The sequence below is a fragment of the Bos javanicus genome, chromosome 19 (assembly GCF_032452875.1).
Source record: "Bos javanicus breed banteng chromosome 19, ARS-OSU_banteng_1.0, whole genome shotgun sequence".
Taxonomy (NCBI): domain Eukaryota; kingdom Metazoa; phylum Chordata; class Mammalia; order Artiodactyla; family Bovidae; genus Bos; species Bos javanicus.
Genome location: NC_083886.1, coordinates 10,219,847 through 10,238,706, shown reverse-complemented (window position 1 = coordinate 10,238,706; position 18,860 = coordinate 10,219,847). Strand labels below are relative to the sequence as shown.

The 18,860-nt window shown below is 41.3% G+C and overlaps 2 protein-coding genes across 2 annotated transcripts; one reads left to right on the top strand and one right to left on the bottom strand.

Annotated features, from left to right (window-relative positions):
* Positions 1-482: 482 nt before the first annotated feature.
* LOC133231676 (olfactory receptor 4D1-like) lies at positions 483-6,245 on the bottom strand. The gene is made up of 2 exons (XM_061390083.1): positions 1,851-6,245; positions 483-1,533 (listed from the first exon to the last, which is right to left on the bottom strand). Exons 1-2 carry the CDS (start codon positions 2,048-2,050, stop codon positions 792-794), a joined length of 942 nt encoding a protein of 313 aa, XP_061246067.1. The 5' UTR covers positions 2,051-6,245; the 3' UTR covers positions 483-791.
* A 10,911-nt stretch (positions 6,246-17,156) lies between these two features.
* LOC133231675 (cytochrome c oxidase subunit 7C, mitochondrial) lies at positions 17,157-17,589 on the top strand. The gene has a single exon (XM_061390082.1). The coding sequence runs from the start codon at positions 17,257-17,259 to the stop codon at positions 17,446-17,448; it is 192 nt and encodes a 63-aa protein (XP_061246066.1). The 5' UTR covers positions 17,157-17,256; the 3' UTR covers positions 17,449-17,589.
* Positions 17,590-18,860: the final 1,271 nt, after the last annotated feature.

The following is an 18,860-nucleotide window of genomic DNA, read 5'->3' as shown; positions in this document are numbered from 1 at the left end:
AGAAAGAGAAAAACAGATGTCACACATTAATGCATATGTGTGGACTCTAGAAAGACAGGACAGATGAGCCTATTTACAGGGCAGGTATAGAGACACAGACATGTGGACACAGTGGCAGAGAGGGCAGAAGAGCTGGGAGAGCAGAGCTGACATGAATACACTATTGTGTGTAGAACAGATAGCTAGTGTGAAGCTGTTGTGTAGCACAGGGAGTTCAGCTCAGTGCTCTGTGACCTAGATGGGTGGGATGGGAGTGGGTGGGAGGGAGGTTCAAGAGGGACGGGATATAAAAATCCAACTAATGTTTTGGCCAGCCCAATATGACTAAAGTCCTAATGGAGGCTCAAAAAAAAAATAAAAATAAAAAATGAAAGTGTTGAGTATTCATCACAGATATTCATCCATAGATGAGGAACTCTCTAAGTTCTCCCTTGTGATTATTTGAGACTCTGAGTTTCAAATTCCATCCATACCTCCTGCCTCGAAACGGAGTCAGAGGAAACATCTCCTGGCCAAGCTCTGCCCCTCACTTGCTCTTCATTGTTGAGCAAGTCACTTCTCTCCTAGTTTTCTGGCTTGTTAAACTGTTTAATATGATAATAACATATTCACTGTCAGTTTTGTGAGAATGAGACAAAAGTACAGAAGTGCCTAACATCTGACACAGGAGTAGGTACATAGAAATATTAGTTTAATCTCAACTGCTGCATTCCACAAAGACTTTCCTCCACTTCTTACATGGGAAAACAAAGGTTCAGAGAGATTTGTCATTTAAATTACCTATTTTAAGTTCACTCCTTGCTGGAAATCACTAGGCACTTGCCAAATCTCTTTATGGCTGCCTTTATCTCCTGGTTCCTCAGGGTGTAGATGATGAGGTTGAGCACAGGAGTCAAGACCCTATAGCTGATGGATGCAGCCTTGTCCATGGAGAAGGGAGTGAAGGGCCGGGCGTAGATACAGATACAGGGAATGAAGATCATAGACACAACGATGATGTGGGTGGTGCAGGTGGAAGCTGCCTTCCTCCTTGCCTGCCATGAGTGGGACCTCAGCATCACCAGGATGACAGTATAAGAGATCAGAAGGAGCAGGAACCAGATGAGGAGCAGCATCCCACTGTTAGAGATCATAAGGAACTCCAGGAGGGAGGTGTCCATGCAGGCAAGCCTCAGCATTTGTGGAATGTCACAGTAGAAGTTATCTAGGATGTTGGGGCCACAAAAAGGCAGTGGGAGCATCAGAACCAGCTGGACAATGGAGTGGACAAAGCCCCCTATCCAGGCAGCCACCACCAGCCCCACACACACTCGAGTGTTCATGATGGTGACATAATGGAGGGGCTGGGAGATGGCTATGTAGTGGTCACAGGCTAACACTGGGAGGAAGAAGACAGTCCCACCTCCCAGAAAGGGGAAGAAGAAGATCTGGGTCATGCAGCCCTGGTAGGAGATGGTCTTGGTGTCATGCAAGAAGTCCACCAGCATCTTTAGGAAAGTGACTGTAGAATAGCAGATGTCTATCACAGACATTCTGAAGGAGATCAGCCCTGGGATTTCTTTGGAAGGAATGATGCTAAAGCTGAAACGCCAGTACTTTGGCCACCTCATGTGGAGAGTTGACTCATTGGAAAAGACTCTGATGCTGGGAGGGATTGGGGGCAGGAGGAGGAGGGGACGACAGAGGATGAGATGGCTGGATGGCATCACTGACTCGATGGACGTGAGTCTCAGTGAACTCCGGGAGTTGGTGATGGACAGGGAGGACTGGCGTGCTGCGATTCATGGAGTCACAAAGAGTCGGACACGACTGAGCAACTGATCTGACCTGATCTGATCTGATCCGATGACAGACTGATTTCAGAGAAGAAATACATGATTATGTGGAGCTGAGAGTCAATAGTCACTGTGACCATGATGAGGAGGGTTCCCACAATGGTGATGACATAGACAAATGGGAACACCACAAACAGGAATTTCTGGAACTCCTCCATCTGTGAGAACCCCAAGAGGACAAACTCTGACACCTGTATGATGTTCTGTGTTTCCATGGGACCTTCCCCACATGCCTAGAGAGAAACCATGCAAAATGAAAACCATAATAATTCAATCATTCTCCTTTGGAGAGTCAGGATTGAATTGATCAAAGTCACTGTTGAGTACCACTCCCAAGTGGAACTTAGAAGAGCCTTCCAAGGAGATAAATATATATTTCAAGGCTTTCACACTCATCTCCCTAACCACACCCTACATTGTATTATAAGCATTAATACATTACATTAGTTGTACAATGCTGTCCTTGTCCATGGGTCATGTCTGATTCACACTTGCTGTGTCTGTGAACCACAGGCTTCACAAATATAGTTGAACCAATCAATGGATTGATACACATGTCACCAAGTACCTATGACCACAAACATTATCAACCTAGGTGCATAAATCCTGAGAAGATATTGAGATTAATGATTAACGAAGTTAGATAAACAGATGTTCTTCATGGTGAACATTTGATGGGCTTCCCATGGTTAATTTGCTAAAGAAAGAGAAATGTGTACTAGAAGAAATTGATGTGTACAAATTCAGAGGAAAATGTAAAGAAAAATAAGCAGTAGATTTTGGCCATAATGAAGCTGGGATGCTTAGAGTTTCTCAAATCCTCCCACGAAATAGTTCTCAAGTGGTGTTTGTTGTCATGGGCCATCTGTGGGATAACTCAAAGCAGCCCAGGACAAGTGTAAAATCTCTTTAAATCCTCCTGTGTTATATTTTAAAACTTATGTGAATTTTCTATTAAACACATATCTCTAGATAATCTTTGGAAGTCAAATTTTGTGGCTTGTAAATCTTTGTAAGACCAAAATATTATAGAAAAATAGGATAGGGAAGGGAGGGGGATCGAGATGGTGGAGGAGTAGGATATGGAGTTCATCTTCTCCCACAAAAAATGTTGAAAATGTATCTACAAGTGGAATGATTCATGCAGAACAGCTACTGAATGCCAACAGAAGACCTCAGGTATCCACAAAGACAAGAAAACTGGTAAATGATATTTGATTAATAAATACAAACAGGAAATCACAATGGTCAAGAACATTTAAAATATATTTATTTATAAATAATACTCTACTAGAAAAAGGACAAAGGGAAAAAAAGAGTGAAATGTCACTGGCCAATATATTAAAAAGAAATAATGCAGATTATCTAGCAATCAAAGAAATCTAAATTCAAGTCAACATTTTAAAAAATCCACTTATGAAGGCATATTGAGATAGGTTTTCTCACACCCTAGTGGTAAAAGTATAAATTAATATCACTTATCTAGAATGCAATTTGTCAATCCACTTCTGGATTTTTAATATATACTAAATCTATTGCGACTTCAGGAACTTGAGCCTATAAAAATACCAAAAATGTAAACAAACACTTATGGAAATAGATGTACAGTTCACTGTTATTTCCAGAAGAAAAACAGGAAATAATCTAAAACCTAACTACAGAAAAAACAGAAGAATCTACAATAATTAATCCCCCAGTGAAAGATGCTCAGTAGCATCTGATTCTTTGCAACCCCCATGGACTATACAGTCCATGGAATTCTCCAGGCCAGAATACTGGAGTGGGGAGCTATTCCCTTCACCAGAGGATCTTCCCAGCCCAGGTCTCCCACATTGCAGTCAGATTCTTTACCAGCTGAGCCACCAGGGAAGCCCAAGAATACTAGAGCGGGTAGCTTATCCCTTCTCCAGGGGATCTTCCCAACCCAGGAATCAAACCAGGGTCTCCTACACTGCAGGTGGATTATTTACCAGCTGAGCTATCAGGGAAGCCCTAATTGTTTCTGTTTACTGAGTTTTCTTAACATGCCCACTTTTGTCAAGGGCTTTGTAGACGTGATATTATTTTGTCTTTATAACGAGACAAAGAAGTAGGACTCTTCACATTTTGTACTCAAGAGAGTGCTATCAGAGAGGTCAGGATCATAATGGACATTACCAAACTCATACCTGGTAAGGTTTGTATTCATGTGATTGAAAAGTGAATGTTCTTCAATATTATGTCAATATTTCTTTACTCTGTAGTAATACTGTGCATCCATTTTAAATGAGCTGTTTATTTGTTGAACCATCACTAAATTGACCTAGAAAAAAATGTTGGTCAAATACAAATGTTATCTCATTAAAGTTTGGTTCAGTTCAGTTCAGTTCAGTCACTCAGTCGTGTCCGACTCTGCAACCCCATGAACTGCAGCACGCCAGGCCTCCCTGTCCATCACCAACTCCCGGGGTTAACCCAAACCCACGTCCATCAAGTCGGTGATGCCATCCAGCCATCTCATCCTCTGTCATCCCCTTTTCCTCCTGCCCCCAATCCCTCCCAGCATCAGAGTCTTTTCCAATGAGTTAACTCTTCGCATGAGGTGGCCAAAGTACTGGAGTTTCAGCTTTAGCATCATTCCTTCCAAAGAACACCCAGGGCTGATCTCCTTTAGAATGGACTGGTTGGATCTCCTTGCAGTCCATGGGACTCTCAAGAGTCTTCTCCAACACCACAGTTCAAAGGCATCAATTCTTTGGCACTCAGCTTTCTTCACAGTCCAACTCTCATATCCATACATGACCACAGGAAAAACCATAGCCTTGACTAGACGGACCTTTGTTGGCAAAGTAATGTCTCTGCTTTTGAATATGCTATCTAGGTTGGTCATAACTTTCCTTCCAAGGAGTAAGCGTCTTTTAATTTCATGGCTGCAATCACCATCTGCAGTGATTTTGGAGCCCCCAAAATAAAGTCTGACACTGTTTCCACTGTTTTCCTATCTATTTCCCATGAAGTTTGGTTATTGATACCTATAAAAAGAAAGAAAGAAAATATAGAATGGGGAATAAACATTCCTTTAGTTCAGTAAGTAAAAGTTCTAGAAGACATCTATTTGAAAAATAAACTGAGTTTTTTGGTATTAAATCTATTCCCCTTGGGGACTTCCTTGGTGGCCCGGTGGTTAAGAATCTGCCTTGCAATGCCGGGAATGTAGGTTCGATTCCTGGCTGGGGAACTAAGATCTCACATGCTGCAGAGCAACTAAGCCCAGGCACTCAACTAGAGAATCCTTGCACCACAACTAGAATGTTCTTGTGCCACAACTAAGACCCAATGCAGCCAAATAAATAAATAAATTCATTTCCTTGGATTACACTTTTCCAGAATTTTTTTCTCTAATCATTCAGGAAATTTTGCCCCGAGGCTCCACCCTGTGAAGAAAATAGAACATAGAAAGATCTCTCCTCCCTGATCCCTTCCTGAAATATGGGAAGAGCAGCAGCAAAAGCACTGATGTTCATTTTACAAGGGAATTTAATGAATATATGTAAAAATATTTCTATCGACCTGTAGACAAATATAAAACAGACTTCACTCTAAAATTATCTGTGAGGTTAATAATCTATGAAGACCTACAAGACCTTTTAGAACTAACACCCAGAAAAGATGCCCTTTTCATTATAGGGGACTGGAATGCAAAAGTAGGAAGCCAAGAAATACCTGGAGTAACAGGCAAATTTGGCCTTGGAATATGGCATGAAGCAGGGCAAAGACTAATAGAGTTTTGCCAAGAAAATGCACGGGTCATAACAAACACCCTCTTCCAACAACACAAGAGAAGACTCTATACATGGACATCACCAGATGGTCAACACCGAAATCAGACTGATTATATTGTTTGCAGCCAAAGATGGAGAAGCTCTATAGAGTCAGCAAAAACAAGACCAAGAGCTGACTGTGGCTCAGACCATGAACTCCTTATTGCCAAATTCAGACTTAAATTGAAGAAAGTAGGGAAAACCACTAGACCATTCAGGTATAACCTAAATCAAATCCCTTATGATTATACAGTGGAAGTGAGAAATAGATTTAAGGGCCTAGATCTGATAGATAGAGTGCCTGATGAACTATGGAATGAGGTTCGTGACATTGTACAGGAGACAGGGATCAAGACCATTCCCATAGAAAAGAAATGCAAAAAAGCAAAATGGCTGTCTGGGGAGGCCTTACAAATAGCTGTGAAAGGAAGAAAAGCAAAAAGCAAAGGAGAAAAGGAAAGATATAAACATCTGAATGCAGAGTTCCAAAGAATAGCAAGAAGAGATAAGAAAGCCTTCTTCAGTGATCAGTGCAAAGAAATAGAGGAAAACAACAGAATGGGAAAGACTAGGGATCTCTTCAAGAAAATCAGAGATACCAAGGGAACATTTCATGCAAAGTTGGGCTCGATAAAGGACAGAAATAGTATGGACCTAACAGAAGCAGAAGATATTAAGAAGAGATGGCAAGAATACACAGAAGAACTGTACAAAAAGATCTTCACGACCCAGATAATCACAATGATATGATCACTCACCTAGAGCCAGACATCCTGGAATGTGAAGTCAAGTGGGCCTTAGAAAGCATCACTACAAACAAAGCTAGTGGAGGTGATGGAATTCCAGGTGAGCTATTTCAAATCCTGAACGATGATGCTGTGAAAGTGCCGCACTCAAATGCCAGCAAATTTGGAAAACTGAGCAGTGGCCACAGGACTGGAAAAGGTCCGTTTTCATTCCAATCCCAAAGAAAGGCAATGCCAAAGAATGCTCAAACTACTGCACAATTGCACTCATCTCACACGCTAGTAAAGTAATGCTCAAAATTCTCCAAGCCAGGCTTCAGCAATATGTGAACCGTGAACTTCCTGATGTTCAAGCTGGTTTTAGAAAAGGCAGAGGAACCAGAGATCAAATTGCCAACATCTGCTAGATCATTGAAAAAGCAAGAGAGTTCCAGAAAAATATCTATTTCTGCTTTATTGACTATGCCAAAGCCTTTGACTGTGTGGATCACAATAAACTGTGGAAAATTCTGAAAGAGATGGGAATACCAGACCACCTGATCTGCCTCTTGAGAAATTTGTATGCAGGTCAGGAAGCAACAGTTAGAACTGGACATGGAACAACAGACTGGTTCCAAATAGGAAAAGGAGTATGTCAAGGCTGTATATTGTCACCCTGTTTATTTAACTTCTATGCAGAGTACATCATGAGAAACGCTGGACTGGAAGAAACACAAGCTGGAATCAAGACTGCCAGGGAAAATATCAATCACCTCAGATATGCAGATGACACCACCCTTATGGCAGAAAGTGAAGAGGAACTCAAAAGCCTCTTGATGAAAGTGAAAGTGGATAGTGAAAGAGTTGGCTTAAAGCTCAACATTCAGAAAATGAAGATCATGGCATCTGGTCCCATCACTTCATGGGAAATAGATGGGAAAACAGTGGAAACAGTGTCAGACTTTATTTTTCTGGGCTCCAAAATCACTGCAGATGGTGACTGCAGCCATGAAATTAAAAGACGCTTACTCCTTGGAAGGAAAGTTATGACCAACCTAGATAGCATATTCAAAAGCAGAGACATTACTTTGCCAACAAAGGTCCGTCTAGTCAAGGCTATGGTTTTTCCTGTGGTCATGTATGGATGTCAGAGTTGGACTGTGAAGAAGGCTGAGCGCTGAAGAATTGATGCTTTTGAAGTGTGGTGTTGGAGAAGACTCTTGGGGGTCCCTTGGACTGCAAGGAGATCCAACCAGTCCATTCTGAAGGAGATCAGCCCTGGGATTTCTTTGGAAGGAATGATGCTAAAGCTGAAACTCCAGTACTTTGGCCACCTCATGCGAAGAGTTGACTCATTGGAAAAGACTCTGATGCTGGGAGGGATTGGGGGCAGGAGGAGAAGGGGACGACAGAGGATGAGATGGCTGGATGGCATCACTGACTCGATGGACGTGAGTCTCAGTGAACTCCGGGAGTTGGTGATGGACAGGGAGGCCTGGCGTGCTGAGATTCATGGGGTCGCAACGAGTCATACACGACTGAGCGACTGATCTGATCTGATAATAGTATTCAAGATATTTCCATGTTTATCTCATCTCAAACCTACTTTTATCCTCAAATATTTATATAAAAATGTTTCAGGAACATAAACATTACCATATGTAAAACAGATGACCAGTGCAAATTCAGTGTATGAAGTAGGGCACCCAAAGCTGGTGCTCTGGGACAACCCAGAGGGACGGGGCAGGGAGGGAGGTCAGGGGAGATTCAGGATGCAGGGAACACATGTATACCTGTGGTAAATTCGTGTTGATGTATGGCAAAAACCATCACAATAGTATAAAGTAATTATCCTCTAATTAAAATAAATAAATAAATTTTTTTTTAAATGTTGTTTCAGGAAGATGCATTTTGTTCATTCTGTGGCTACATCGACTGTCAGCATAGAACCACTGGAAAAGCATCCCCATGGGCCACCGAGACCCTTGCAAGACCTTGGGAGGGAAAGGATATGATGAAACAGTGTAAAAATGGGCTTATCCTAGCACAGTAGGGCCCTGAGACAGGCAAGAGCACAATAGTACTTCCTAAGGCGTTGTCAGAGCCACCCCAACAAAAGGCAATATGCTTTAGTCTAGCTTTGTGTCTTTGCTCCTCCACATGTCTTGCTCTTGGGAAATTAGTTTACACAAGACTAAGAGAGAGAAGGGAAGGAGAAATAAGTGGTTCCAAAAATGGGGATGAACCTACTCTGCAGTCATCTTGGGAACACTAAGAGTTTTTATTAAATACAAGATGTAAGAGAAAGGAAAAGATGGAGGAATAGCAGTAAAGAAGGAAATGAAAACCTGGAGTGGGAGAGGCAGCGAGGAGGAGGAGGAAAATAGGCTTAAAAGGGAAACATTTGAGGGTGGGAAGGGAGAGAGAAGGCCTGGTTTGTTTCTCTTTGGTGTGGGAAGGAGCTGTAGCACATGTGTGGCAGGTGGAGGAGAAACCATTGGAATCTATATACTGCTCTCCCTCCCACTCTCTGTCCTAAATTTCACCCAACACACAAGCTGGTACAGACAAAAGTCCTAGTCCCAAATAAAACCAACTGTTCCCCAAATCCCATTCCCCAGCCTTCTTGCCCAAAGACATCTCCATGGCTTCCCTCCACACCGTGCTTATGTTACAATAGGCTTTGGCAGGAGCTTTCTCAGTGCTGACTTGTCCATGGGAAGGACCCTGGGCCCATCACCTACCTCTAGCCCAAGGAGGTCAAGGAGACAGAGCTTCCCGTCATCCAGGCCACCCTTTTCCTGTAGTTCCATTTATCTCCTGGCCTCTCTCAGACCAGAAACACATATAGGATTGGTCTTAAGGGGACCGACAATCCTCAGAGGACAAAACTCAAGCTTAATTCATGAAATAAAGCTAGGCTCAGGCTGCTGAGGGCAAGGGCAACAGGAGTTATTAAAAAGAATGTGAGCTGTTACATCATATGTATATTATCACTGAGAAACTGTCTTGGGGCAAAACACTTCAGGGGCACTAATCATAGGGCCAAGATGAAGAAGGATAAAAGCGCTTAAGGGAAATAAATTCCCAGGGAGGTTTAAAAAAACCAGATTCCTTGAGGTCAGCACCACGGGCAGTACAAGGCCTCTACCCTCTCCTCCCACCACTGTCAATGAAAAAGCGAGCTAAGTCCTAGGACCTGGTCCAGGTCATGCTCTCTATAGTGTACACTCTATAGTGAAGCCTTTTGCACATGTATCCCTCACCCCAGCCTCTGATCTGCAGTCCTTTCAGTCAGAGTGAATTTCTCAATATAAATCAACTAAGTTTACTCTCAAGATAGAATTCATATACCATAAAATGTGGACTTCCCAGGTGGCGCTAGTGGTAAAGAGCCCACCCGCCAATGCAGGAAGCATAGTGGGTTCCATCCCTAGGTAGGGAAGGTTCCCTGGAGGAGGGCGTGGCAACCCATCCCAGTATTCTTGTCTAGGGAACCCCATGGACAGTGGAGCCTGGCAGGGTAGTGCAGTTCATTTAGCACGCACGCTTGCAGACCGCTATCCAAGTCCCAGACTGGTCGATAGGTGGCGCCCACCGGGCGCAGACTGAATAGTACTGAGAAGGCTTTGAATAGCTGCTGGCATTGGAACCACACCTCACACCACACAGATCAGGACTCACGGGGCTGACTGCTAAAGCAAACAACAAACAAGATCAACGTTCTGCAGAGGATGTTGACAAGACTAAAAATCTTACAAAAATAATATTTCCAGGATACAATACAAAATTTTCAACTAAAAAAAAAAAAAAGATAACTTCAATAACTTTAGAGAAAAAGACAACCACAAAGAAAGACCAATTCTAACGTTATGCTGATGCTGAAATTATAAGACTTTAAAGTAGCTATTATTACCAGGCTCCCTGCAATAAAAGTGAATACCGTTGAAACGCATGGAAAGATAGCAATTCTCAACAACAAAAACCTGAAAGCTGTTTTTTTTAAAAAATAGAAATGTTAGAACTGAAAAATACAACAATGGAAAAGAAATTCTCTGAAGGGGTTTAACGGAGATGGCAAAGAGAAGAGTCAGTGAACTTGAAGACAGAGCAGTAGAAAATATCCAATCTGAAGACAGAGACAAATGATCACAATCATGGTTGAGTTCATGCGTGGTCAGAGTTCACCTTAGAGATGATGTGTCTGGGTCTGATGATGTAGACTCACCACCTTCCCACTTCTCCAGGGTCTCATTTCCTTGTGCCTGCATGTGTGTTTGTGTCCTCTTTTCTGCTTTAGCTGTCCCTCCTTGCCGTAGAGAATGGGAGTTCATGGGAGCTCAAGAGCTCTGAGGTCTCTGAGCTTCCCTGGGCAACTACCTTGGATTAGTTTTCCTTACCCAAAGGCTTAGCTCATTCCCGCTTTAACTTCAAGGCTGTTTTATAGATTCACCAAACTTCTGCATCTGCCCTTGGATAGGTGCCTCTCTTATCTCCCTGCCACACATTATCTTTCAAACATTGTCTCTGTTCATGAAATCAGTGTTATTCTTATCTCATTCTTTTAAAATATGCCTTACTCAAGTGGTGCTGGGAAAACTGGTCAACCACTTGTAAAAGAATGAAACTAGAACACTTTCTAACACCATACACAAAAATAAACTCAAACTGGATTAAAGATCTAAATGTAAGACCAGAAACTATAAAACTCCTAGAGGAAAACATATGCAAAACACTCTCTGATATAAATCACAGCAGGATCCTCTATGACTCACCTCCGAGAGTAATGGAAATAAAAGCAAAAATAAACAAATGGGACCTAATTAAACTTAAAAGCTTTTGCACAATGAAGGAAACTATAAACAAGGTGAAAAGACAGCATTCAGAATGGGAGAAAATAATAGCAAACAAAGCAACTGACAAAGAATTAATCTCAAAAATATACAAGAAGCCCCTGAAGTTCAATTTCAGAAAAATAAATGACCCAATCAAAAAATAGGCCAAAGAACTAAACAGATATTTCTCCAAAGAAGACATACAGATGGCTAACAAACACATGAAAAGATACTCAACATCACGCATTATCGGAGAAATGCAAATCAAAACCACAATGAGCTACCATCTCACACTGGTCAGAATGGCTGTTATCAAAAAGTCTACAAACAATAAATGCTGGAGAAGGTGTGGAGAAAAGGGAACCCTCTTACACTGTTGGTGGGAATGCAAACTAGTACAGCCACTATGGAGAACAGTGTGGAGATTCCTTAAAAAACTGGAAATAGAACTGTCATATGACCCAGCAATCCCCCTGCTGGGCATACATACCAAGGAAACCAAAATTGAAAGAGACATGTGTGCCCCAATGTTCATCACAGCACTGTGTATAATAGCCAGGACATGGAAGCAACCTGGATGTCCATCAGCAGATGAATGGATAAGAAAGCTGTGGTACATATACACAATGGAGTATTACTCAGCTATTAAAAAGAATGCATTTGAATCAGTTCTAATGAGGTGGATGAAACTGGAGCCTACTGTACAGAGTGAAGTAAGTCAGAAAGAAAAACACCAATACAGTATATTAATGCATATATATGGAATTTAGACAAATAGTAACGATGACCCTATATGTGAGACAGCAAAAGAGACACAGATGTAAAGAACAGACTGTTGGACTCTGTGGGAGAAGGCGAGGGTGGGATGATTTGAGAGAATAGCATTGAAACATGTATATTATCATATGTGAAATAGATCGCCAGTCCAGGTTCAATGCATGAGACAGGGTGCTCAGGGCTGGTGCACTGGGATGACCCTAGGGAATGGGATGGGGAGGGAGGTGGGAGAGGGGTTCAGGATCGGGGACACGTGTACATCCATGGCTGATTCATGTCAATGTATGGCAAAAAACACTACAATATTGTAAAGTAATTAGCCTCCAATTAAAATAAATAAATAATTTTAAAAATAAAATAAAATAAAATCTGCCTTACTCAAAATTAAGGATATGTGACAAAAGTTTCATTGCTTTCCCCAAAAAGTGATTTGACCACTTTCTACCCAAGATTTCCACCAATAATACCCTGGATCATGCTTCCTTACCATCCAGATTTGTTCTTTTTCTTAAATCCAGCCTCCCATCCTCACCCCTTTTCCTTCGCTCCTGCCAAGTCTTTCTACCCCAACAATGGACAGGGAAGAAGGAGATAGAAGTCACAGCACCCAGTCATCCTGGAGGAAATTCTCATGGAAGAACTCAGATTATTTGTCGAGTGATCAGATAAGTATGGCAATGGCAGCCCACTCCAGTATTCTTACCTGGAGAATCCCTTGGACAGAGGAGCCTGGTGGGGTGCTGTCCATGGGGTGGCACAGAATCGGACACGACTGAAGCGACTCAGCATGCCAGCATGCATTGGAGAAGGAACTGGCAACCCATTCCAGTATTCTTGCCTAGAGAATCCCAAGGACAGAGGAGTCTGGTGGGCTGCCGTAGATGGGGTTGCACCGAGTCAGACATGACTGAAGCGACTTTGCAGCAGCAGCAGATAAGCATTGGACTAGGGACCCAAAACTGGATTCTTACCATGGTTCTGTCACAAACAAGCCACACAACCTTCAATAGGATGTGAAGTCACAGAATTTTGAAGTTCTATGAAGCCTTAAGAGGCTTAAGCCTAATTAGCCTTAAGCCTAACCCAACTTTCTACTTTCACATATGCAGAAACTGAGGCCTAGAAATATGATATAACCTGCTTCAAGTCACATGACTGGCTAATGGCATAGCTGGGTCTTACACACAAGGACAACTACAGCAATGGCCTTTCCATCACCCCTTGCTGAGTGTCTCCATCCCTCAACTAACAATGGGCAGGATGAGGATTACAGATGAGAACAAATGAGCTAATGCTGCTGTAAGAAGATGAGAAACAGAAAATAGTATTCAGATGAGAGGTTATTAACTTCATTGACAATCCCTCCTGGAAATTGACTCACTACTGTGCCTCAGTGGAAGGTCAGAACCCAAGGGAGGTCTAAGATGGCTCATCCATTTCTCTTGGGACCCATAAACTTTTAATGGAAACAGCGGGCAAAGAGCCATGGCCACCACAGCTAATAAGGCTCACTGGAACCACTTTAAAAGTTTTGTTCTAAAATATCCAGAGTATATACCCAGATCTTAACAACAAATATGTTAAGAGATGTGGGATTGTGGATGGTTTATCCTCTTCTTTCTATTTTACAAATTGATCACAATTTGAGTTATTGTTTTGGCATATCATACCTGGTCTATTGTGGGCATTCAGCCAATTTTGTTAAGTTCGGTATTAATAATTTGAAATTAAATTTCCTGAAGAGTTAAAAAGCAATGAGAGGCAGTTGGGGGCACACCTCTATGTTCAATGTTGAGGATACAAAAATAGGACTTATATTCTGCTCTCAAGGAACTCACAGGCTGATGGGGGAAACAGATCCAGAAACATATAAATGCACCTCAGGGAGGAAATAGCTGTACTAGGAGAATGCTCAAAGTTAAAGATATGAGCAACTAACTATGCTTAGGAGAGAGGTGAAGGCTTCCCAGAGGAGGTGACATTTGAACAAAAGGGAAATTTATGTCTGTAGGTAGAACTGTGCTTCTGGCAGGGAAAACGGAGATCCAAAGACTTAATGGCACAATATACACTCCAGGAAACTTAAGTGTCTCAGCAAGGCTGGAGAACAGAAGGAGTGGCCTCTGGAGAGCTTTGAGGGAATCAGATTAATAATATAGACTTTATCCTGTAGGACATGAGAAGCCAGTAGAGGACATCATATAGAATAATGACCTATAGATGAAGGCCCCTCTAGAAGTAGGGAGGAGGAGAGATGGGAGGGCTGAGAGGATGAACATAGCAGTGAAGCTCCTTTGTTTATTCATACCCCATTTTGTTTCAGAAGAGACTTAACGAGGGCAGTTAAGGACCTGTAGCTTTTCCTGTGTCCTTGTATCCTGTGTGTCCTGTGTTCTTGACTCAGACCATCCCAGCTTCAAAAGCATTAAATATGTGAAGAGGGTAAGAAGAGAAGAATAAGGGAAAAGGAGATGGGAGCTCAGAAAAGGAGGAGGATAAAAGGGTAAGTAAGAAAAATCAGCAGTGAAAGCCAATGAGCCAACAGAGACCCACATCTCACTGATAGCAGGACACGGGTTCAGTGAGTCTGCGGTGCCCTTGGCCTCTCCCTCACGAGTCAAGATGGCCTCCATGCTCTCCCTCATGAGTCAAGATGGCCTCCACGCTCTTCCTCATGAGTCAAGATGGCCTCCACGCTTCATTATCATGTGTGTCCTCACACATAGCATTCAAAAGTTGGAGGGGAGTAAAGGAGAGTGGGACAAAATCTTTTTCTTTCTGAATCTCTTGCCTTTAATCATGGAAGAGAATTCCTTCCCCATAATTCTTTTCCCCTATGTCTTATTGGCTGATACTAGATTGATCACATGACTCTTCCTGGATACCAAGTAGCAACATAATACTTGGGGTTTTGGTTGAAGGCAGGCAAGAGAGAGGGATTTTGAATGGAAGTGCTGGGTAGGCAACTTCCAGTGTCTGCCATGTTGCCATAAAGTTCCTGGCAACAAGAATGAATATGATTGGACAAAAGCAAGAGAATCTTGAGAATGACACAAAGTCTATCTTGTACAAAAAAAGTTCTTATAATATGGGTCACAAACTCAAATGTAGATAACATAAATGAGAGAATGTAGGTGGGAACGTCCTTGATTAAAAGAGGACTTAAAAAAAAATAAATAAAAAAGGACTTAGTTTCATCTCTCTCCTTCAATTCAGTTCCATTGCCCAGTTGTGTCTGACTCTTTGCAACCCCATGGATTGCAGCACACCAGGCCTCCCTATCCATCACCAACTCCTGGAGCTTGCTCAAACTCATGTCCCTCGAGTCAATAATGCCATCCAACCATCTCATCCTCTGTCGTCCCCTTCTCCTCCTGCCTTCACTCTTTCCCAGCATCAGGGTGTTTTCCCAGTGAGTCAGTTCTTCTCATCAGGTGGCCACAGCATTGGAGTTTCAGCTTCAGCATCAGTCCTTCCAATGAATATTCAGGACTGATTTCCTTTAGGATGGACTGGCTGGATCTCCCTGCAGTCCAACAGACTGTCAGAAGTTTTCTCCAAAACTACAGTTCAAAAGCATCAATTCTTTGGTGGTCAGCTTTCTTTATAGCCCAACTCTCACATCCATACATGACCACTGGAAAAACCATAGCTTTGACTAGATGGACCTTTGTTAGGAAAGTAATGTCTCTGCTTTTTAATACGCTGTCTAGGTTGGTCATAACTTTTCTTCCAAGGAGCAAGTGTCTTTTAATTTCATGGCTGCAGTCACCATCTACAGTGATTTTGGAGCCCTAAAAAATAAAGTCTGTCACTGTTTCCCCATCTATTTGCCATGAAGTGATAGAACCAAATGCCATGATCTTATTTTCTGAATGTTGACTTTTAAGCCAACTTTTTCACTCTCCTCTTTCACTTTCATCAAGAGGCTCTTTAGTTCTTCTTTGCTTTCTGCCATAAGGGTGGTGTCATCTGCATGTCTGAGGTTATTGATATTTCTCCTGGCAATATTGATTCCAGCTTGTGCTTCATCCAGCCTGGCATTTTGCATGATGTACTCTGTATAGAAGTTAAATAAGCAGGATGACAATATACAGCCTTGATGTATCCCTTTCCCAATTTGGAACTGGTCCATTGTTCCATGTCCAGTTCTAACTGTTGCTTCTTGACCTGCATATAGATTTCTCAGGAATCTTTAGTCTGGTATCCCCATCTCTTGAAGAATTTTCCACAGTTTGTTGTCATCCACACAGTCAAAGGCTTTGGCATAGTCAATAAAGCAGAAGTAGATGTTTTTCTGGAACTCTTGCTTTTTCTACGATCCAACAGATGTTGGCAATTTGATCTCTGGCCTTTTCTAAAGGGACCCCAGTGACCCCAACTGAAAATGAGAGATTGGAAAAAAGAACTCCTTGCAAATAGAAATAAAAAGAAAGCTGGGGTAACCATACTTATATCAGACAAAATAGATTTTAAAACAAGGACTGTAGCAAGAGACAAAGACATTACATAATGATAAAAGGATCAATCCAACAAGAAGATACAACAACCATAATACATATGTACACAACAGAGTACCTAAATATATAAAGTGAATATTAACAAATATAAAGGGGAAAACTGATAGTAACACATAATAGTAAAGGATTTTAACACCCACTTATGTCAAAGGATATATCACCCAGGCAGAAAATTAATAAGGAAACACTGACCTTAAATGACACATTAAATCAAATGGACTTCATAGATATATATATAGAAAGCAGAAGAATATACATTCTTTTAAAGTATACATGAAATCATCTCAGTATAAAGCATATGGTAGGCCACAAAACAAGTCTCATTAAGGAAAACTTAAATCATATCAATCATATTTTTCAACCATGATGATATGAGACTAGAAATTAATTACAAGAAAAATCTGCAAAAAAACACAAACACGTGGAGGCTAAACAATATGCTACTAAACAGTCAATGGCTCACTGAAGAAATCAGAGGAAATTTTTAAATAACTGGATACAAATAAAAACAAAAACACAGCAAACCAAAATCTACAGGATGCAGTAAAAAAAAAAAAAAAAAAACTTCTAAAACTGAGGTCTATAGTGATGCAAGCCTACCTCAGGAAACAAGAAAAATCTCAAATAAGCAATCTAAACTTAGCTCTAAAGAAAATAAAAAAGAGTTAGAAGAGCAAGGTCGTGAGGCAAGGAGCGGTAGGTTTGCAGCCGCCATTTCTTCCGCCTCCGGTCTCTGGATCTTTTGTAGAGCGTCCAACAGCGCTATGTTGGGACAGAGCATCCGGAGGTTCACAACCTCAGTGGTTCGTCGGAGCCACTATGAGGAGGGTCCAGGGAAGAATATACCATTTTCAGTGGAAAACAAGTGGAGATTACTAGCTATGATGACTTTGTTCTTTGGGTCTGGATTTGCTGCACCTTTCTTTATAGTAAGACACCAACTGCTGAAAAAGTAATCCATGAGACAGATAGGAAGAGGAGCATATTAAGAGGTGCAGTCTCTTAAAAGGATCAATCCCTTGAATTCAGCATCCTAGATATGTTTGTAAATAAACTTAGAGCATAAAAAAAAAAAAAAAGAAAAGAAAGAGAACAAACAATAGGCAAAGTTAGAAGTAAAGAAATAATAAAGATCAGAGCAGAAATAAATGGAATAGACTTAAAAATAGAAAAAAATCAATGAAACCAAAAGCTGGTTCTTTTAAAGGTAAACCAAACTGATAATCCTTAAGCCAGACTCATCAAGAAAAAAGGGAGCAAGCCCAAACAAAATCAGAAATGAAAGAGAAGTTTTATCTGATACCACAAAAATACCAAAGATCTTTGGGACTAACATACTACTATATACAAAACAGATAACCAACAAGAACCTACTGTATTCAATATCTTGTAATAGCCTACAACAGAAAGTATTCTGAAAAAGAATATATATTATTGTTGTTCAGTCACTAAGTTGTGTCCAGGCTCCTCTATCTTCCACTATCTCCCAAAGTTTGCTCATATTCATGTCCATTGAGTCAGTGAGGCTATCTAGCCATCTTATCCTCTGCCTTCCCCTTCGCCTTTTGCCTTCAATCTTTCGAAACATCAGGGTATGGTCCAATGAGTCAGTTCTTTGCATCAGGTGGCCAAAGTATTGGAGCTTCACCTTCAGTATCAGTCCTTCCAATGAACATTCATGGTTAATTTCCTTTAGGATTGACTGATTTGATCTTCTTGCAGTCCAAGGAACTCTCAAGAGTCTTCTCCAGAACCATTAATTCAAAAACATTGATTCTTTGGCACTCAACCTTCTTTATGGACCAACTCTCACATCTGTATGTGACTACTGGAGAAACCATGGCATTAGACTATACAGACCTTTGTTGTATATATGTCATGTATACATATCTATGTATATGTGTGCATGTATAATTTTCATTTTGCTGTACATTTGAAACTAACACAACATTACAAATATCTATGTGCTGCATGCTGAGTTGCTTCAGTCATGTCTAACTCTTTGCGACCCCATGGATTCTAGCCTGCCAGGTTCCTCTGTCAATGGGATTCTCCAGGCAAGAATACTGGAGTAGGTTGCCGTACCCTTCTACAGGGGATAGTTCCTGGAGAATTAACTATACTTAAATAAAAAAAAGAAATACTAAAGATCATAAAAGATTACTATGAACATTTAGGCACCAATAAACTTGTCAATGTAAAAGAAATCAATAAATTCCTAGAAACATACAATCTCCCAAGTCCTAATCAGGAAGAAACAGAAAATATGAACAAACTGATTACCACTATTAAGACTGAATCAGTAACTGAAAGCCCCCTCAAAAAACAAAAACAAAAACTCCCTAAAAGCAAAAGTCCAGGATCAGAT